Source organism: Arvicanthis niloticus, chromosome 4, assembly GCF_011762505.2.
Source record: "Arvicanthis niloticus isolate mArvNil1 chromosome 4, mArvNil1.pat.X, whole genome shotgun sequence".
Taxonomy (NCBI): domain Eukaryota; kingdom Metazoa; phylum Chordata; class Mammalia; order Rodentia; family Muridae; genus Arvicanthis; species Arvicanthis niloticus.
In genome coordinates, this window is record NC_047661.1 from 39,335,540 (window position 1) to 39,355,061 (window position 19,522).

Sequence of the window (19,522 nt, forward strand, 5' to 3'; positions counted from 1 at the left end):
TCCTGCCAATCAGACCATTTTTTGTCCTTGGCCCATATCAGATTCTTGCCAAGTAGTCCCAAAGGCTCTCTGCCTCTCTCCCTTTTTTATGTCATTAACAAGACTGAGGCTGTCTTAGGTAGTTCTTACAAGAATGTCTTCCTTACCCATCATGGAATATGCATTATCAAAAGCAATGCACTTTTGTTTTAGGTCGTTTCCCTAATTTCTTTCTCAGCCCATTTATCCTTTGAGTAGAGGAAGGCTTCTGATTTGTTTGAGTTAATTTTATAATCCAGCCACATTGCTGAAGCTGTTTATCAGGCTTAGGAGTTCTCTAGTGGAAGTTTTGGGGTCACTTAAGTATATTATCATATCATCTGCAAATAGTAATATTTTTACTTCTTCCTTTCCAATTTGTATCCCTTTGACCTCCTTTTGTTGTCTAATTGCTCTGGCTAGGACTTCCAGTACTATATTGAATGGGTAGGGAGAGAGTGGGCAGCCTTGTCTACTCCCTGATTTTAGTGGGCTTGCTTCAAGTTTCTCTCCATTTAATTTGATGCTGGCTACTGGTTTGCTGTATATTGTTTTTACTATGTTTACATATGGGCCTTGAATTCCTGATCTTAACTGCTGACTTTCCTCTCTAATTTCACTAACCTAAATATTTTATGCAAATACTAGGAATATCAGTATCTAAAGCTTATGACATGATAGTTTTTTTTTTACCTTTTAATAGCCTAATACAAGTTATACTAACAATGATAACACTCCTAAGTATATAATGTATTAGTATGTTTTGTTTATATATAAGTGTCATAGAAGTATATTGCTGGAATGACAAGTCAGAGTTGGGGATGCCTATGCTAAATTTAAAACAAACCCTATACAATGTTCATGTTACTAATTTACAGAAAGAAATTTTCATTTTATCACTGTTCAAAAGTCTGTTACTCACCCCCCCCCCAACCCAAAAATATGAAAGCTCATCAGATACATGAAAAATACTTTGCTAGCATTAGTTGTTCTAAGGTTGTCCTCGGACATTATTAGTTATAGAATATATGAAACTATAGTTTCATCTGGGGCACAGTGTCATCCTCAAAACTCATTCTAATCATCAGAAGAAATCATGTCCTTCTCAGTTGAGGCCTCAATTTGCCATGTCTTGCTGGTGCTTAGCTAAGCAATCTTCTTAGCTTATATAAATAAGGTGCTGTCAGGTGCTTGCACACAATTCACAATGTGTCTCTAAATCCCTCTTCTGCAACCCGTATATTCGCTCTTATATTTGAATGTGACTAATGGTATAATCAATCATAGGAGGTAAACCTTTACTGTTCATGTTCAAACATCCCATTAGTTGTGCATACAGGAAAATCTGAAACCAGAGAGAGAGCTCTCTGCCTGGTAAACCATTTGTTCTGTACTACCAACCTTTTGTTAATAGGAAGCAGATATCCCACTTTATTGTTGTCCATCTCTAACAGTGCAGTTTATCTTTATGTCAGCTCATGCTCTCCTCAATGTGTTCATAGTTTTCCATCACTTAAAATACGCTCTATACTTTTATGGTGCTTGTTGTAATGTCTTTATTTGTACCATTTATTGTTGCTTACAAATCTATTTCTGCTCAATGATTTTTTTTTCTCTGTATGCTCATGCTTTCCAAGCACATTTAAGAAATTATCATTGGATGCTTAACATTTAATTTTGTATCTTTTCTCATGAAAGACTTTGTCAGTTTGTCCAGAATTACATTCAATCTGTTTTTCCTGGTTAATCTATAGTATGCTGCATTTTAGACTAATTTTGTTGCACTACTGTAGCATGACTGTTAAGAGCTAGTGTACGGCACCACAGTAAATAGTACTACAGTACCTTAGGTTCCCATAATTTGAAGATGTTAACCCAAGAAATGGAATGGAATGCAAGAACAAAAGCTATTCCAGGTTGTAGAAATACAACACATCCTCTTTCTAAGTGATTATTTATGTTAAAATGATTATTGAAACAATAATACCAAATGGGTCATTTGATAATGTCAGTATTACCTTTGTAAAATGAGTGGGCAAAACTTTGCTCAGGCATCAGCTTGGCAAGGAGTCCATGGTTCAAACTTGGGTGAGGGATAGATGGTATGACCACAACTGTGGAGAGAATCATGGAGCCAAATTTGAGAAGGCAAGTGACAGTTTAAATATAGTCCACATGAAAGACTCATGACACAATACTAAAAAGCCCATATCTAGGAGGGGCAAGAGGTTTTAAGGGAAAAGAGGTAGGCAGTATATTCACCAAATAGAGTACTTGTAGCAACTTACTTGAAAATGCACAAGCAAACTAGAAAACTAGATCTAATATGTTCACTATAATAGTACTCATCTTATACATATATGACACACACGTGCTCTAAAAGGACATCAATATGAATGTCAAGCTAATGTTTAAATATCAAGATAAAATTAAAATAATAGTGTCATAATGAAATAGTATGTCCTACCATGAGAAAATCCTAGGGCTAAAATGTGATCTTTTGTTTCACAATAGCAGTAAAAAGAAAATGAGGTGTGTTACATGTAACAAGATGCACTGATTAGAGCATAAACCTCTATTGACTTTTAAAACACCCATTTATAAAGCATATGTGTTTACTCAGTAAAGAATTTCACCTATAAATTAATCTAACAGCACAAGAAATAGTCACTGAGTTATCAAAGTTACAGTGCAAACAAAGGAAAATCATCTTGATACAAACACTTGGTAGGAAATGTAAACGGTTAATTACCCCAAAACATTTTCAAGCACAGTAGGAAAGACCAATTGTCAGAACATAGTCCAAAAATGGATTTGTGTGAGGAGAATTCTGAGTGCCTATAAAAACACTCCAAGAAAACACGACAAGAGTCTTGTGACCTCATTTTCTTCAAAACGAAATTGTTCTTGGAATGTCTTTTTGTGTTTCTCCCAGTTATATTAGATAGGAGAAAGTTTACTTCTGTTCACTCATTATTGCTTGCTGTTGTTATTCAATTAAATGCTTAAACTATTCTTTAAATGCTTCTATAAAAAAGCATGTTTTTGGCATGTGTGACATGTCCTCATGATTGTATACAGCTTGAACTCATGAGGACTTTACTCATGTGACCTTTCCTTAACCTTCAGAAGATAAGTTGTCTGAATCTAAGGATAAAGTGGGCTAATGCATGAAACTTTAGTCTATCTCACTAAGTGGCTCCATTCTCCCAGGGCTCACTGTCTCTGGATCGCTGACAGTCAGCCATGCAAAGGCTCCTGCATCATGAGTATGTTGCCAATGAGGCCAATGGAACCCAATGTGGGCATTACTTCTATAATCTTCTACATAAATCTTTCAGTGAAAACTACTTTGTATAAACCTTTCACAACTTGCACAAAATTTAAAATGTTTGTTTGCATGATATATAGTTTATAGAATATTTAGATGTTAAACAGTTAATAACAAGAAGGCAAGGAGGGGAGAGAGCAAAGAAGTAGGTAATGTTTAAGTTAGGCAGTAAAGATTGATTATTTTACCTTATTTTTATTTTAAACAACTATGAGCATGTCCTATTTTTCATGCTCACAAGTTTCATGAGAAATTTGTTGAAAGGCGTAAGTTCCTTGCATATTAAATAACAACATAGCCAAATGATTTGCATTCATAAATGGGAAGCAGCAACCTCAAAGCTTCATTGACACATGAAAGTAATAACAAATATACATCGTGTGGAACTACAATACACTGAGTCAATATCTCTACCAAGTCTGTAAATGTCTGAAATGTCTCTGTGTAAGTACAGTTCAAACATGTCTGCAAAAGTGTGAGCAGGAAAAAGATACTGGTGAAATGCCAAATAATGGAAAGAAAATATTAAATACCTGTACTTGTTGGTGAATTTATTTCTTGTCTGATGTTTCTACCTGGTTGACTTCCAGTTCTTGCAGTCTCTCTCTGGGGTTCTAATATGTCCCGATACTTAGATACCATCAAAACAGAGATAAAGTAAACAACAGCCAGAGCTAAGAATTGTGCCTGCTTGCTATCATCCTGTGGAAAATGAAAAGGCAGTTTGAGATTCAGAATACTTAAGATATAAATTCACCAACTATAAGAAACTATTCTTATTTATTAGACATTAAACGTTGATTTAAAAGTTGCTGGAAGGAAGGATAGGAAAACAGCCCCATATTTAAAAATACCTGCTGCTCTTACAGGACCAGAGTTCGGGTCGTAGGACCTACTTTAGGTGGTTCACAATACTCTAAAACCTCATCCACCAGTGATGTGACATCTTCTTCTAACCTCTTTGGGCACCAAAACAGATACATTTACACCATAAATCAAAATGAAATAAACCTTTGGATCCAGCCGAGATGGTCAGCTCAGATGGTTTAGAAAGTAAAGGCTCCTGCATTTGATCCTACGCACCAACACACATGGTAGAAGAAGGCTCTATAATATGTCATCTGACCTTTACCCATGCGCTATGGCAAGTGAGCATGTGTAAAGGCATACCACACACACACACACACACACACACACACACACACACACACTCGTGCACACACACACTAGCACACAAAGGTAATATGCATATGTATATTTCCTAAAACCTAATCTGAGGTCTGAGATATATCAGAAATTAAAGTAAATGTGACTAATGTGACTGTTATAAGAATTTTGAAAATAATGTACAGTTCTTACCATTAATAAATATAACTAATGTACTAAAAATTGTAAAATACTCTAAGGCCTCAGATTATTCAATGTGAGATATGCACTTAGGATCTCCAAGCACAGTGACTACACATCAAGCGCACTGTCAACAACACGTCAAGTACATTTGTTGGGATTTGAGACATTGGTATTAGAAAGAGGTTTTTGTTTTTTTTTTCTAAAATATTAGTGAGGAACTATTAAAAAAACCTGTCCAATTTATCCTTATGTAACAATGATTACATAGAAGAGCCAGATTCCTCCACTTCTGCAATGCTAAGCATTATCATTTAAGGTTTTAGTTCATTTAATACTGAAAATATCTCCTTTTAATTTTCATTGTTATTTACTGATACCTTTAATCATATTGTTGATTATATTACATATTTTATATTTATTGCTTAGGTCTGTTATGTTTTCCTATTTCGCCTTTTGGATGTTAATTTTCCAAGTGATTTATAGGATTTAATAATTTTCAGTCCTATATTCACAGCATGAATCATCATACCACGTCCTCCTCTTATTGCAACTACACTGTAAACACAAACCACTCCATTTAACTGATGGTTATGTATACATTTCAAACATATGCTTCTTTAAATATTCCTTAAATCAGCTATAATTAAGTGAACAGGATATAATCTGGATAGTTTATAATGCCAATATTAACAACTGCTATTATTGCTTAATCTGCTATGAAACACTACTCCTACACAATTCATAAAAAGGTCAATCTTAGTTTCAATTGACTTAATAAGCAGTCAGAGATTAAAGAGTTCCATAAAACCCTCTGTAAGCAATCTTCTTCTTTGAATGTTATTAAGCCACCTCTCTAATTCAGATTGCTACAGACACCATACTTTGTGAAAGTAGGATGGTTCAATGGGTAAAGGCATTTACTGCTCAAGCGTTGATATCTGAGTCCAATCCCTAGAATCCTCATAAAGATGGAAAGTTAGATGAGGCTACAAAAAGGTGTTCTCTAACCTCTCCATGTACTCTGTGGTATGACCTACTCCCCACACATGCATCATGAGCACACATATAACAATAATAATCAATATTTTTTAAATGAAAGAAATCTTTTTCCACACCCAAAAGTAGCTTCTATTACTACCTGATCAGGTAACTTTTTCATGCCTAATAAGAATAAAAAAATATTCCTTATGTGGCAATGTAGTAAAGAATATAAAAGGCAGGGCCAGCTGACCTAAGATACAGTCAACTCAGTGTTTCAGGGCTATCGCTAATCTTGGAGCACAAACTAAGTTTCAAAATGTCTTATCATTGTGTGAGCAACAGTGTATGCACATGTGTGTGTGCTTACCTGCAATTGTGCATGTGGAGGACAGAGGTTGACACTGAGTGTCTGCTATCACTCTGTATTGTTTGGGACAGAGTTCTCATTGAGACTGAGAAACTTCGTCTGCACCACCAGATTTGGAATTGTAGATGTGCAGCCCCATGCCTGACTTCTCTGTAGGTGCTGGGATCTGAAGTCAGGTCTTTATGCTTACACAGCAGGCACTTTACCCACTGAGCCTTTCCCCAGCCCTGTACACATACATATCATTTTTCAAAAGCAAACTATCAGTAAGCCTTTGGAAAAAACTAAGGCTCAACCATTTTACCATTAACTCTCCTGGTATGCAATATATCCAGGTGACAGGACACTTGGTAATGACAGCAATTCTTTACAGTTTAACACAAACGACAGTGCCAGTTCTGATGTTGTTGCTGCTGCTGTTTGACTTTTGTTTGCTTTTTTCAAGAAGTCAAGCAGATATATAACTTACCACATCTCGAAAGACAACAGCACGAAGGCGATTGATATCAACATCCTGAAGAAGTCTATCGGGATCCTTGATAGGAGAAAGGTTACCTGGAACATTTTCTAAAGGAGTCTTGAAAACAAAAGACAATTACTGAGTAACCGTGTATTCTAGAAGATTCTTCAGGAGCATCACTTACAGTGATCACATTACTTCCTTAGGCTGAGCTTCCCACACCATTGCCTGCCTCCTCACTGAACTAGAAATTACTGACATCAAAACTGGCACAGGCTTATTCTCTGTTCTCCTTTGCTTGTGATGCTTTTTCTTCTCTATGTTGATTTGCTATTAACACAGATGCCTCTCTGGTCCCATAAAGGCAGGTAAGGCTGTATAAGAAAAAAAAAAGATCTTGCTTTTCAGAAGAACTGAGTGCAAATCTCTCTTATCTGGATGTTTGTTTTTACCATTTCCAGTTAATAAATGTATTTACTTCTCTTTATTTATTCATCATATATATTTATGAGATTAAAATATTACTGATTAACATTATTCAATTATGTAATCACTTCATGATCCATTTTTAAAAGGTAAGCTCTAAAACTAACTTAGCCATAGCTCAGTATAGTTGGCAGACATTAGAGAATATACCATTGAAATGATTTCCTATACTTGGAAAAACAAAACCCTAAGGATTTTAGATAATATATTCATGACATATAATCAAGTGCCCCAAGTTACTTTGGCTCACTTGCGCACTGTCAGTTACTCAGTGCGCTAGTAGTGCTCTGCTGGATTCATTCTGACAGTGCATGCATATGAAATGCAAATGCACGTTTTGTATGTAACAGGTATGTGGTTGGTGCCTGACTCCTACTTCCCTACAGATAGCATTGCGGTGTTTCACTCCTAAAGGAAGCTATGGTTCCTGAGGAACATGATATCAGAACAAGATCAGTACTTTAGTTAGATGGTTCACCTCACCCTGGGTACCAGCATGTACTTTAATCCATCATTTTTGCAAATGGTTTCCATTAAAATCATCAAGTTTACCCATGCTATGTAAAATTGGAACTGCTCCAACATTCAACTAGATCATTAAATAACAGCCTAATACTTTTAGCATAGGATAATTATGGCAAGTTGTGTATAATTTATAAAATAGGTAAATCTACAGTGCATATGGAAAAACTTGAAATAATTTAATATGTGCACCAGTTTATATTTTGCAAAGATTCCTCTAATCCCATTTGACCTTGTAAAGACTGGGTGAGGACATGTTTAAATTACTGCTGCAGTATGAAAATGAGGCTCCATGAAGATACACCACTCAAGGAAGTGTGTCCAGATTCAGACTGGAAAGCTCTTCTGCTGGTCTAAAAAGCTTACTGCCTAAAGTGGCACTTTTGCAATGCATGAACAAAATATCCAAGACTCACTTTTGTTCTCTATACTGAATGTGCTTTACTAACGAGTGAAACCTTTTCCATATACCCGAATGTCAGCACTTACCCGTTTCTCACTGCCAAACCTCTTACTAGAGACACACTAACTAACTCAGAAATACAAATTTCTGTCTCAGTGGGTATGCCATCTGTATTCTACAAGAAGAAGCACACTTGGTTTAGGGATTCTGAAAGACTTCCTGTCACCCACTGATGTTTCTCTGGTATAAGAAAAAAACAAAAAAACCGTATAGGCATAGTCAAGCCCTAAGGCCCTCCCAAGCAGTGGCTTAGTAATACATCTCCTAAGGAATAAATAAGAGATGCCAGAGGCACCTCACTCCAGGAACCACTATGCTCAATACATTATTTTTGCATCTTAATTAAACAACATCATTTAAATTAAGAGTCTGATTTACTTTTAAATACTGTTTATCTGAGATGTGGGAGACAAAGAAATCTGCCTCAGGATCCTCTAAGCTAACTGGCAGAGAGAATGTAACACAGAAACATTGCTTTACATTTTAAGTACACCAAGTGCTCCGAAGGTCCAGAGATGTAGTCTGTGGTGAAACCCTGTAGTGACTGGCCATTAAATATGTGTACAGAGTGAATATGAGCCTGACTGCTGACACACCACTGCCTAACGTCCCAAGCAGTGCACATCACTCTGGAGACTTGTCAGCAGTACACTAGTGTGTGGGTCCTCTTATCTCCAGACTGTTTCCCTGACAGCAGTGAACAAGAAAGGAGGCTGCAGCACTAAATAACCAGCAGCTTGGTGCACATTCAGTTGGCTTAGCACCAACGACAGCAATGTGGAGTGAGAGAACTTAGAAAACTAATGTCTTCAGTTGTTGAGTAATCATTAATCACTACTGTGTCAATGCTGAACATTTAATTACAAGTGCAGTGAGGGATAAAGACACTGAAACCATCACAATTGTCCCTAGACTAGGGTGTGGTAATGGTGTCAAAAACCTTTGTCTTGGGTAACCATCATCTAAGATGACCTACATGAATGTATTTAAGACAGATAAAATATAAGGAAAAGTACTTCAAGAATGGAAAATTATATAAAGGTTAAGAAGTTAAAATCTTATTTTGATGTAAATGAGGTCTACTGCATGTGTGAAAGGTCACAATCAAGCAAAGTCTACGCACACGGTAGAGCTGCAGAAGTTAAGTGCAGAGCAGTCATGTAAATTCTCAAAGTCATGAAGCTGCGCATAATATGTCAGTTAAATACAAGAAGACAACTCGTTTATAATGAAAATTGCCAGCATATTCCAAACTATTATATAAAATTCACTCATTTGATGGGCAGTCTCTCACCCGAAGTTCATCCATTTAAAAATGTGCATTGTTTATAGGCTGACCTCTGAAAAATAGATGTAACTGTTTAAAGTAGAAACACCAGAAATATCCAGTTCTGTGTGCCAATGTAATTTTTAAAAACCCTATCAGAAGAAATAACTAGTATTTTATTCATTAGCATACAAGTGAAAACTTAAGAGGTAAGTTAACCTTTTAGATATAACCAAAAAGCAGAGACGCCAGCACTAGAGCCTCAAGCCTCTGTCATTTTATACACTATAAAGCACTGTTCTCAGTATAAAAAAGGACTGCACATTCCAGAGGAAATGGGTGACTACCTTGGATGCTGCTGTGGCAGTTACACTTTGGGGAGCTTCCTGAGGTTTACTGCTTCCGTGTGAAGATTTGTTTCCTCTGTCTCTCTGTCTTTGTCGGCATTCTAAACAGTTCCTCACAGCTACACAACAAACTAAGAAATCAGAAAGATATTAACATAAATTGTTGACATTGCTCTGTAAAAAATGTTTTAAATTTACTTCTTTTTCTGTATGTTTCCTTTTCTGTCATAGATTATTATTATTATTAAATTTTATATTATGAAATTCAACAATGTATTACAACATATATAGAATATATATTAAATAAAATACTCATGTATTCTGATTCAGAAGAAACAGATCATCAGGGACCTTCAAACTCCCAAATAAGTCTTCCTAATTCTATAATCCTCCAATAGTCACTATTACACAAATGTCCTGTACCAACAAAAAATTTAACATAACATAAAATGTCTATGGAAGAGGGAGATGGTTCAGTAGGTAAGAAAATTTGCTGTACAGGCATGAGGACCTAAAGTCAAATCCCCTGCACCTATATTCATATCTGTAATAAGAGTGGACAGCCTAGCTCCACAGTCACTGAAACTCTTTCTCAAATGAATAAAGTAGAGAATGATAAAAAGGATTCTAGATATCATCTTCTGACTTCCACATGTGTCTGCATTGGCAGGCATACCCACACATATATACAAACAAACATACATACATACATACATACACACATATAGATATATGCTATACATACACATGATTATACAAACACACACAAATTCCTATTAGCCTGTAAAAGGTTAATAAGTCTGTGTTCTTGCATCACCTATCTCGGTGACCCTACCAAGCACACCTTCCCCTTTCAGACATCCTTCATTCTAAGGGTTATAATAGCTATCTTCACAGCAGAGCAGCTTACACTCCTTGTCACTAGCATTTAATCATTATTTTAGAAACATACAGATTTTGAGCCAGTGTTTCTTCCACTTCCTCGGTAACACTGGCCATTAGACTCGGGCCTCTTCTACTCTAGGTAAGGGCTCTGCTGCGCACTATATCCTTAGTTGTTTGCCTGCCCTGGACACAAACAAGGTTCACAAAGGTTTCTGCATTAAAATCATTTCAATGATATGCACCAGCCTTACTGATTTTTAAATAATTCCAAATATGTTTGCCTATATTTGAAGCAATAAATGATGATTCCATAGAATCTCCAATGTGAAGATACAAGTTTTTACAACTGAGTAATCCTAAGGATTACAAGACAGTTACTAAGCTTCAGAATCTCCGATCTGAATCATGCTTTCTGTACCCCAGAGCTGCACAAGTCATCATAATTACAGTGAGCATCTCTGCCGTACTGTACTTACCTAGCCGTAGGCACTGTCTCATTAGCCCGCCAGAAGACATGTTTTTTTCAGCTTCAATCTCACTAAAATTTAGAGAGCTGGCAAACACAAGGACATCAACCATTGCCATGAGTCGGCTGAGAAACGTCACTGCTGTCTCTGCTGACATGCCTTGTGTCACTTCAATGTTTTCCAATTCAGTCTTTAAAAAAGGAAAATTAATCTTGTTTAAAATTGGGAAATATGGTACATAACATATACTACAGAAGAACAGTCATTTATAAAGCTTAGGTAAGAAGATAAAGAGTAAATTATTACTACCTATCACAAGACCTTGGAAAATTTTGTTTCCCTACACACTATTCTTAAATAAAACACCTATTTTAAAATGAGTATTAGTTTAAAAGACTATGTCAGATGAATTAAAGATTTCATATAATTTCACAAAAATACTTAGTGACAACCATACATAACTTCTTATTCTAGTTTCAGCAAAAAAAGAAAAACGGTGTAAAATAGACCATTCTCTCCTAAAATTTTCATTTCAATTTACAAATAATGTTTTTCTTTCTTACAAATATGACTAATAATAGAAATGATACAAAGCAAAATTTTTTGCTACCAAATGAGATGACTATCAAAAAGAATATGGACTCATCTATCTTAGAATAATCAACTGAAATACTAAGGGTTTCATAAGGTCAAAATGATCAGAAGGATCACTCCTTTAGAATAAGCTGTGAATCCCTAGCTGCAGAAGGAGAAAGTTGCATTGTTAAGCTCAAAGTTAAATTTTCACTAAAATTTTCTCTGTGAGAAAATGTCACTTCCTGCTTTCAGAAGGAATATTAAAATGTATTTTTTTTCTTAGAAGGTGTAAGTCCATAAGTTACAAACCATGGCAAAATTTCTTCATTTTTCATCTTGTAAATAACACTATCATGATTTTAATAATTTTCTAACTAGAATTAACTTTCTTAGTGCCAAAAAAGAGCAAAGAAAAGAGATACTGTGTAACTAAAAATGCTGTTCAAAGTTTCTGAAAATGGGCACACTATCCAAACTTTCTGATCTTACCTTCAACCAAATGGTAAAGTCAAGTACATGATAGGTGCAAGAAATTGATTCCTGTTCCTACTGACTTTCACACTGTCCTTGGGAATGCAGGCTGCTTAAATATTCGGGCTTTGTTCCTAACACAGCATCAAATTTAAACAGCTGTGACCATAAGCTTAACAGTTATAAGAAAAAAAATTCATTATAATTCTATTTTCAATTGTTTTAAGATGAAACACTGGCATTGCTTAAATCAGTCAAACATTCTTAATAACTTCTTAATAAATTAGAATCTAGTATATCTGCAGACATGGTCTCAAATATTCATTATTTCAAATTGTTGAAATTATGACAGCACTGCCTTACCATATTAGTTATTGCTTTATTTTTTTAGTTAGAATCTACAAACCCAACCAGTGAAACATGCTCTAATTTTACAATAGTGAATTAGAAACAAATACTAAATACAGAATTATTAAATTTTCCACAGAACTTGACAAAGTTCCTCTACTAAAATATCAAAATTGAAAGAAAAAGATATTCTTAACATGAACAATAACCTACAGAATAATTCTTATTCCATTCTATTAATATATTTTACAAATATGTTATGCAATCATCCTATGATAATGTTTACTTAGTATAATTCTCACTAAATTTTAATATATATCTCATCCAATTCCTGTAACTGGAAATCAAATCTGATTGTACATAGGACTCGATCAATCATTTTCATTGTCTTATGATATTCATTGCTATGATTAATAAAATGAATTCATCAAAATATTGGGTAAATATTACTCAGAATGAATTTTTTAAATACACAAAAATATACCTGATTAAAAGATGATATGGAAACTCAAAGTATAACCAAGTAAAACTTTCTGTAAGTAAAAATAAAATTTAAAAATAAAAGCCTAAAAATTACTTCAAAAGTAATACTAACCTTAGAACCCTGGACATGCATTAGACAAAACAGACAACAGACCAAAAAAGTACAAGAAAAAGGAAATTATTAAAATTAAATGAAAATACATGTAAAATTGAAACACAAAATAATATTTTAAATTATATTTGATTATTTTATTAAAAACAAAATTCTCAGACTAGTCATTTTATAAAGTACATGATTATGATTAAGATTAAACATGAAACATTTAAATTTGTTTTGTTTAACTGTCCCAAATATACACATGTACGTATAGCAAATATAAGAAAGAAAGAACGCAAACTTTTCTTTGTGAAACAAGTATCTTTCTCTAGTGAATGATTAATGAGACATTTTAAAGAGTGAACAGACTGCCCCTGTTCAAACCCTAACTCAGTACTGACTTAAGCAGAAACAACTGACTTACAAACTAGACTTTTCTATGAGAAAATATTATAATTTGTTTCCTCAAATATTCAGAACCCTTGTTATACAAACATAAAATATTTGTCATCAAAACTTAAAATTCACTTTCTGTGTCAGAAAATAACTCATTGATCCAACTATATATGACCTACTATAAGGACAAGAAACTGCATACTACCCAAAAGTTTGCAGCTTTAACAATCATGTACATATAATAAAAACATTATAGATATTTTTCACAATAATTACAAAATTCCAATTCTCTGAGGTTTTACAACAAATAAAAATGAACATAAATTTCAAAATATGCTATTTTCATGGCTCTTCACTGAGATGATACATAAGAAAATCTTCAGACTACCAGGGAGATCACTGTTATGAGACCATAACATCAAAACCAAAGGTCTCGTATTTCCCAATTCTACATCCTGTTAATAAACATTAACACCACCCTCATACTTAACACAAAAGAAAAAGTTGCTTCTCTTCTTTATGATGATGCATTTGAAGAACCAGAAATGTCAGTCTCTATTTTTTTCCTGGGACAGAAAAAATTAAACCACATCTGATACAGAATTCTGGATGGTTGACCAAAATGGTCAACTTAAAATCTTGAGTTCAACAAACCCTGAAGGAATGAATGGTTCAGTGTTCTCTGCTTCTTCTCAGTGTTTTCTTCCAATTCTCTGCTTTCATTCATAACAAACAAGAGTGTGGTAGAAAATAAATAATTGAACTGACTAGTTTTGGAAACCTTAACTCAAAAACTCAACAAAATAATATCCCTTTCACAAAGCAAACACTGATCATACTGCATAGTAAGTGAACCAAACTCATTCACTCATTCACTTTCACTCACTCACTCATTTGTTCACTCATATTCCTTGAGTAGCTCCATGTAGCCATTCATTCATTAACTGATAGAGTATCACTGTATATAGCCCTGGTGGTCTAGAACTCACTTTATAGATCAGGGTTGCCTCAAACTCACAAAGAATTCTAATGACATCTGCTTTTACCTCACCAGTGCTGAGACTGAGGCATCACCACGCCAGGTCAAGTGTTTTAATTTTATCCTGAATATTAAAGTTAAAACTTTTAATTTATTTTTATTTACAATAAGTTTGTGATTCATTTACCATAACATACAGTTTTAAATAAGTAATACAGGTATTCAAAATCACAATACAATACAGCTTGTTTACTTTATTATATATAATGTACATCTCCAGTCTTTTTAAAATCTATCTTACGCCATTTTCTTACAGTTAAGATTAATCTAAAGAACTAAAAGCTCTCTTCCAGAACAATGACACTATAAGAGCAAATTCAGAAATGTTATTCCTACAACACACAGACTTCTGTGTTCTTTTATGATCTCAGGGAAGAAACAGGCTACTTCAAATGGCCAGTTTCCTAAAAATAGCAAACAAATATCTTGCTATCAAAATTGATTATCTATAATAAATAAATTATCTAGAACAGTCTATACTTTCAAGTGTTATAAACAAAATGTTTTTAAGGAGAGAGTTACAGAAGGCATTGGAGAATGAAAGGCTTCCCCATCACACGTGACATCTATTACCACACTTGATTTTTCTCATGCATTTTCTGATGGATAAGTATCATTATTGTCTTTTAGCCAGCAAAACGAAAGCAGAGGCCATGGTCAGCAAATGCTACAGTCCAGACTAAAACACTGATCGATCTCATGTTGAGGTTCCCACCATTTCCACTGAATCTAAACCTCACAGTATGTTGCATCTGAGTCTCACTGAGAAATCAGACTGAGCAGCAGCTAATCAACAGAGTGCAGCACTTTGTCGTGAGACGTGACAAAGCCTTACTTCTGCGGTAAGCTACAGGTTGCTGTTTTTAAAATAGGAGACTACAAAAAACAGAAACAAAAAAACAAACCCTCACATTCTGTTTACCTTTTTAAAGTTTAATATAGTTGTACAGTAAAATATCTAATGACAAATAATAGTAAAAAAGATATCTCTTAGTTCTAAGGGGTAATTATACACAACAAACATGACGTCAACATCTCAGAGCACACTGCTCTTACACTAAGTCCTGTCCAGGCCCATTCTCACAGCAGTGCAGGTGTGCAGCTGAGACAAGCGGCAGACAGCAGCGAGGCCGAGCACAGTTACTATCTAGCTCCACACAGAAAAAAGGTTGCTAAGTACTACTGTCTAAGTTTTTATTCTCCCTGATATGTATGTATGTATGTATGTATGTATGTATACATGTATACATGTATTTATTTATTTTAAATAAACCAGAACTTTATTATCTTAAATAAAGGTTAGACAATTCTGTGCTGAATATGATCTTGAAAAAAAAAAGCCTATCAGATCAAGACCATGAAACATAAAAAGTTACGGAAACTAATACACATTTTTTTTGGAAAATGTCTTTTTCCAGAGAATTGTTATCAATCATTACTCTTCATTTTAGTTCTTCTGTTAAATAACAAAACAACAACAACATCAAACATCTCTCACACATTTAATAAACAGATATCTTATGACATACATGGGATTTAAAATATGTAGCAACTGGCTTCACAAGCACTTCCAGACATGAAAGCTGTGATCTTAAAATAATTGATAGGTATGTTTTTTTTTTTTTTTTTTTTTGAAGAAGAAGAAGGAGAAGAAGAAGAAGAAGAAGAAGAAGAAGAAGAAGAAGAAGAAGAAGAAGAAGAAGAAGAAGAAGAAGAAGAAGAAGAAGAAGAAGGAGAAGAAGGAGAAGAAGGAGAAGAAGGAGAAGAAGGAGAAGAAGGAGAAGAAGGAGAAGAAGGAGAAGAAGGAGAAGAAGGAGGAGAAGGAGGAGAAGGAGGAGAAGGAGGAGAAGGAGGAGAAGGAGGAGAAGGAAAGGAGAAGAAGGAGAAGAAGGAGAAGAAGGAGAAGAAGGAGAAGAAGGAGAAGAAGGAGAAGAAGGAGAAGAAGAAGGAGAAGAAGGAGAAGAAGAAGAAGAAGAAGCTAAGAATTCCCTAGATGTCTCATTTAGCACGATGTTACAAGCACTCTACAATGTAATTTTAAATTATATTAAAGAAATGTTATTCCAAATTTTTGAAAATATTAAAACTGTGATTCTAAAAATGTTGAAAAATAATATCTTTGTTATGATCGTAACTAAATTTTCATATTTATAACTTAATTAGTTTTCCTTTTACACTGTCACAATGATCCTGTTGTATTAAAATAATGTTACGTTCATAAGTGCATTTAAAATATACATTAAAAGTTTCTTAGAGGAAATTTAGAGTAAATATCATGAATTACATGTATAATATATAATGATTTTTTAGGTAATTATAAATTTAATTACAATAAATTGTTGGCTTAAGTTACTAGACCTAAAGTTAACAACAGCTAAACATAATATAAAAATCTGCAGGATGGAGACGTGAAGCATGTGCCCTGTATGGAGAAGTCCCCCTGCCTCAGCCTCCCTCCTGAGGGCTAGAACTAAAGGTGTGTGAAAGCATCCCAGCTCTCTCTGGTTTCCTTAAGTTCACAATGTGCATGCAATCCACTTCCAATCCTTTCAAGTTCATTAGTTCTTAAGGAGGCTGCAATCTAATAAGGACCTGTTCATAATTCTTCCATTTTAAAATAAGGCAAGATTTTTGTCAGACTCTTTCATTTCTGTCTATGTCAAACTTGGTAAATATTAATTGTCCTTGACCCCAAATGGTCATCTCTGGAGTTGGTGCTTCAAAAACTCCTATCTTTGTGTGGCACAACCATGATGTGTATAATGTTAGTTTCAGGCATCTCTTACTGTTGACTAAATGCAACAAAATACAACTGTGTGGTATTGGGATATTTAACCTCATTTGGAGGGTCTTTAGATAAGATAATAGAATTTGTTTGAAAATGTTTTACAATATTAATGAGTTATGGGGAGGGTTATTTTTCTTATGCTGAAATATCTGTGGCAAAATATTTACATTCAGAAGTATGGTAACTATTAGAAGAGCAGAACTTAAATATAACCAAATATTGAAAATTATCCCAGGTATTTAAAAAAAGGCAGGCTTCAAAGACATGAAAATCTGAAAAAAAAAAATGTATCATTCAAGTCCCCAGGACACTGAACTTGAGTGTCCTAAGCAGTGTCAAGTGCGTTCACGCATCTGGAGTTGATACTCTGAAGTTCTTATAAAGTAGCACGGCCTGCTGGCAGATGCGAGCATCCCTCTCACGTGGTTCAGAATTCTTCAAGTTTTACACTGGTAAGTTTTCAGCTGAAAAGCTCGTATTTTCAGTGCTAATTTGGTTCTTCAGTCAGGCTCCCCTCTCTTTTTTCCCACTAAGTCTGAACAGCACACTCAAACAATCCAGCAACACTAAACACCATTTAATAATCGTCACATTCCCTATTATATATAAAGTATGAGAACAAATCTTTTGAAAGAAACAGTGTAGCATAAATAAATAAATAAATAAATAAAAGCAAGTGTGTTGCAAAACCAAGTATATGTACAATCACTTAAAACCAATTAAGAGAAATATAGAGACAAAAACCAACAAAAATTTCTGTAACAAAATTAACTTCCAACTCTGCTAAAAACAGTAATAGGCGATTTAAAATCCCAAACTACAGTGTTCAAAACCATACATATAAATATTCTTGGGAGTCAAACTTAAGAATGCCAGTATTTTCACTGTATATTCATTAATTTAAAAATAAGCTAAATTGAGAGTTAAAATGGTGTATATATAACACGTTTATGAGTCATTGAATTTATTCAACACTATTAATAGAAATATTTGACACTAAAATTTGGAAAATATTCAGTAATGTGGATATTTCAATCCTCTGCAAATTTTAATAACTTACTATTATGCTACTTTACAGAATGTTCATCTTTGTTCTGTGTAAAAGTGTAAAATATTTGATATTTATATTAAAGTAAATAAAGTCTCTTAAAATTTCCTGACAACAAATGACAATTTATATTATGCTATATAGAAAGCATTGTATTTAGTATTTTAAGTATAGTAAAAGAAGCACCCTCCTTGTCTTAAAATAAGACTGCAGTTAGTATACATTGCTAGAGGAATCTTGAGACAGGAAAGAAGGGGTGACAGACAAGTGCTAGGCACCAGCCTTCTTCACAGATCATGGACTCTGTGTTGTTCTTCCCAGGCTCTTTCCTTGATTTGCTTACTAAGTAGTGCCACAAGACCCCAATGCTTGGTTGTCCTGTTGCCAAACGAGCCTGCTTGCCTGTAAGTTGCTGTGTGAATTCATCAAGAACAGAAGGAGGTGTGACTAGAGGAAGTGTAATAGTGACAGTCTCTTGTAGCTTATTATCTTAAACTTCAATGGTGTTCCAATGGATGGAGTGAGAAGAAGAGCCACATAAGAAACTCATGTTACTGATGAAATAAAGTCTGGAACCAATTCAGAAGCATTCCCTCACTAATAGAAGTGTTAACAGAACCCAAACATATTGCAAAGGTGCGTTCTGGGGCTTACAAATGAGTTTCTTATGAGAAGGAGCAAGATAAACTCTATGGCACACAGAGCTCTATATTCCTACCCATCTACTCAAGTTACACCTAAATAGGCTCATTTTTATGTAAGTCAAACATTTTTTGTGACTCTGTGGATCAAACCCAAGATCCACAAATGCTAGGCAGGAGTACTGCTCCTCAGCTACAGACACTAAACTAAAGATATCTATTAGATAAAAGTTACATATAACTAACACTGGTCTATTGCATTTTTAAAGGACATTTAAGTTCAATATTAAATGATTTCCAAATTGAAAATATTAGTATTTTTCAATGCTTTAAAGAAAAAGAGAAATATATATTTTTAATAGCAAATTGGTAAATAAGGGAACACTTAAGTTACGAATGGATTTTAACAGCTTACTATTATATGAGATTTAAAGATACATACACTATATAAAAAGTAAAACAAAAATATAGTTGTAGTTCTTCTTTAAAGAACCTGAGAAATACTCTAATAAAAATACATAGGAATATCCAAATACTGGTCAATAAAAGAAACTGGAATATAAATCTAATAAATGGCTTTAAAGTACCGGTAGGAGAAACTGTTGAAAATCTGCCTGTTCCCTGTATCTGAAAAAACTGAAATGCTCAACTCATGTCATTACAAAATAAAACCACTAGGTGGAGGTAAAGA

At 34.3% G+C, this 19,522-nt stretch overlaps 1 protein-coding gene across 5 annotated transcripts in view; it reads right to left on the minus strand.

Annotated features, from left to right (window-relative positions):
- The window catches only part of Nbea (neurobeachin), a 518,446-nt gene that overhangs the window by 333,558 nt on the left and 165,366 nt on the right, over positions 1-19,522 (minus strand). For all 5 annotated transcript variants that reach the window (XM_076932409.1, XM_076932408.1, XM_076932407.1 and 2 more), the window contains 5 exons: positions 10,954-11,134; positions 9,593-9,723; positions 6,517-6,624; positions 3,883-4,051; positions 2,037-2,132 (listed from right to left, as the gene is read on the minus strand). In XM_076932409.1, the coding sequence (XP_076788524.1) occupies positions 2,037-2,132; positions 3,883-4,051; positions 6,517-6,624; positions 9,593-9,723; positions 10,954-11,134 (685 nt within the window). The remainder of the gene's footprint in view (positions 1-2,036; positions 2,133-3,882; positions 4,052-6,516; positions 6,625-9,592; positions 9,724-10,953; positions 11,135-19,522) is intronic.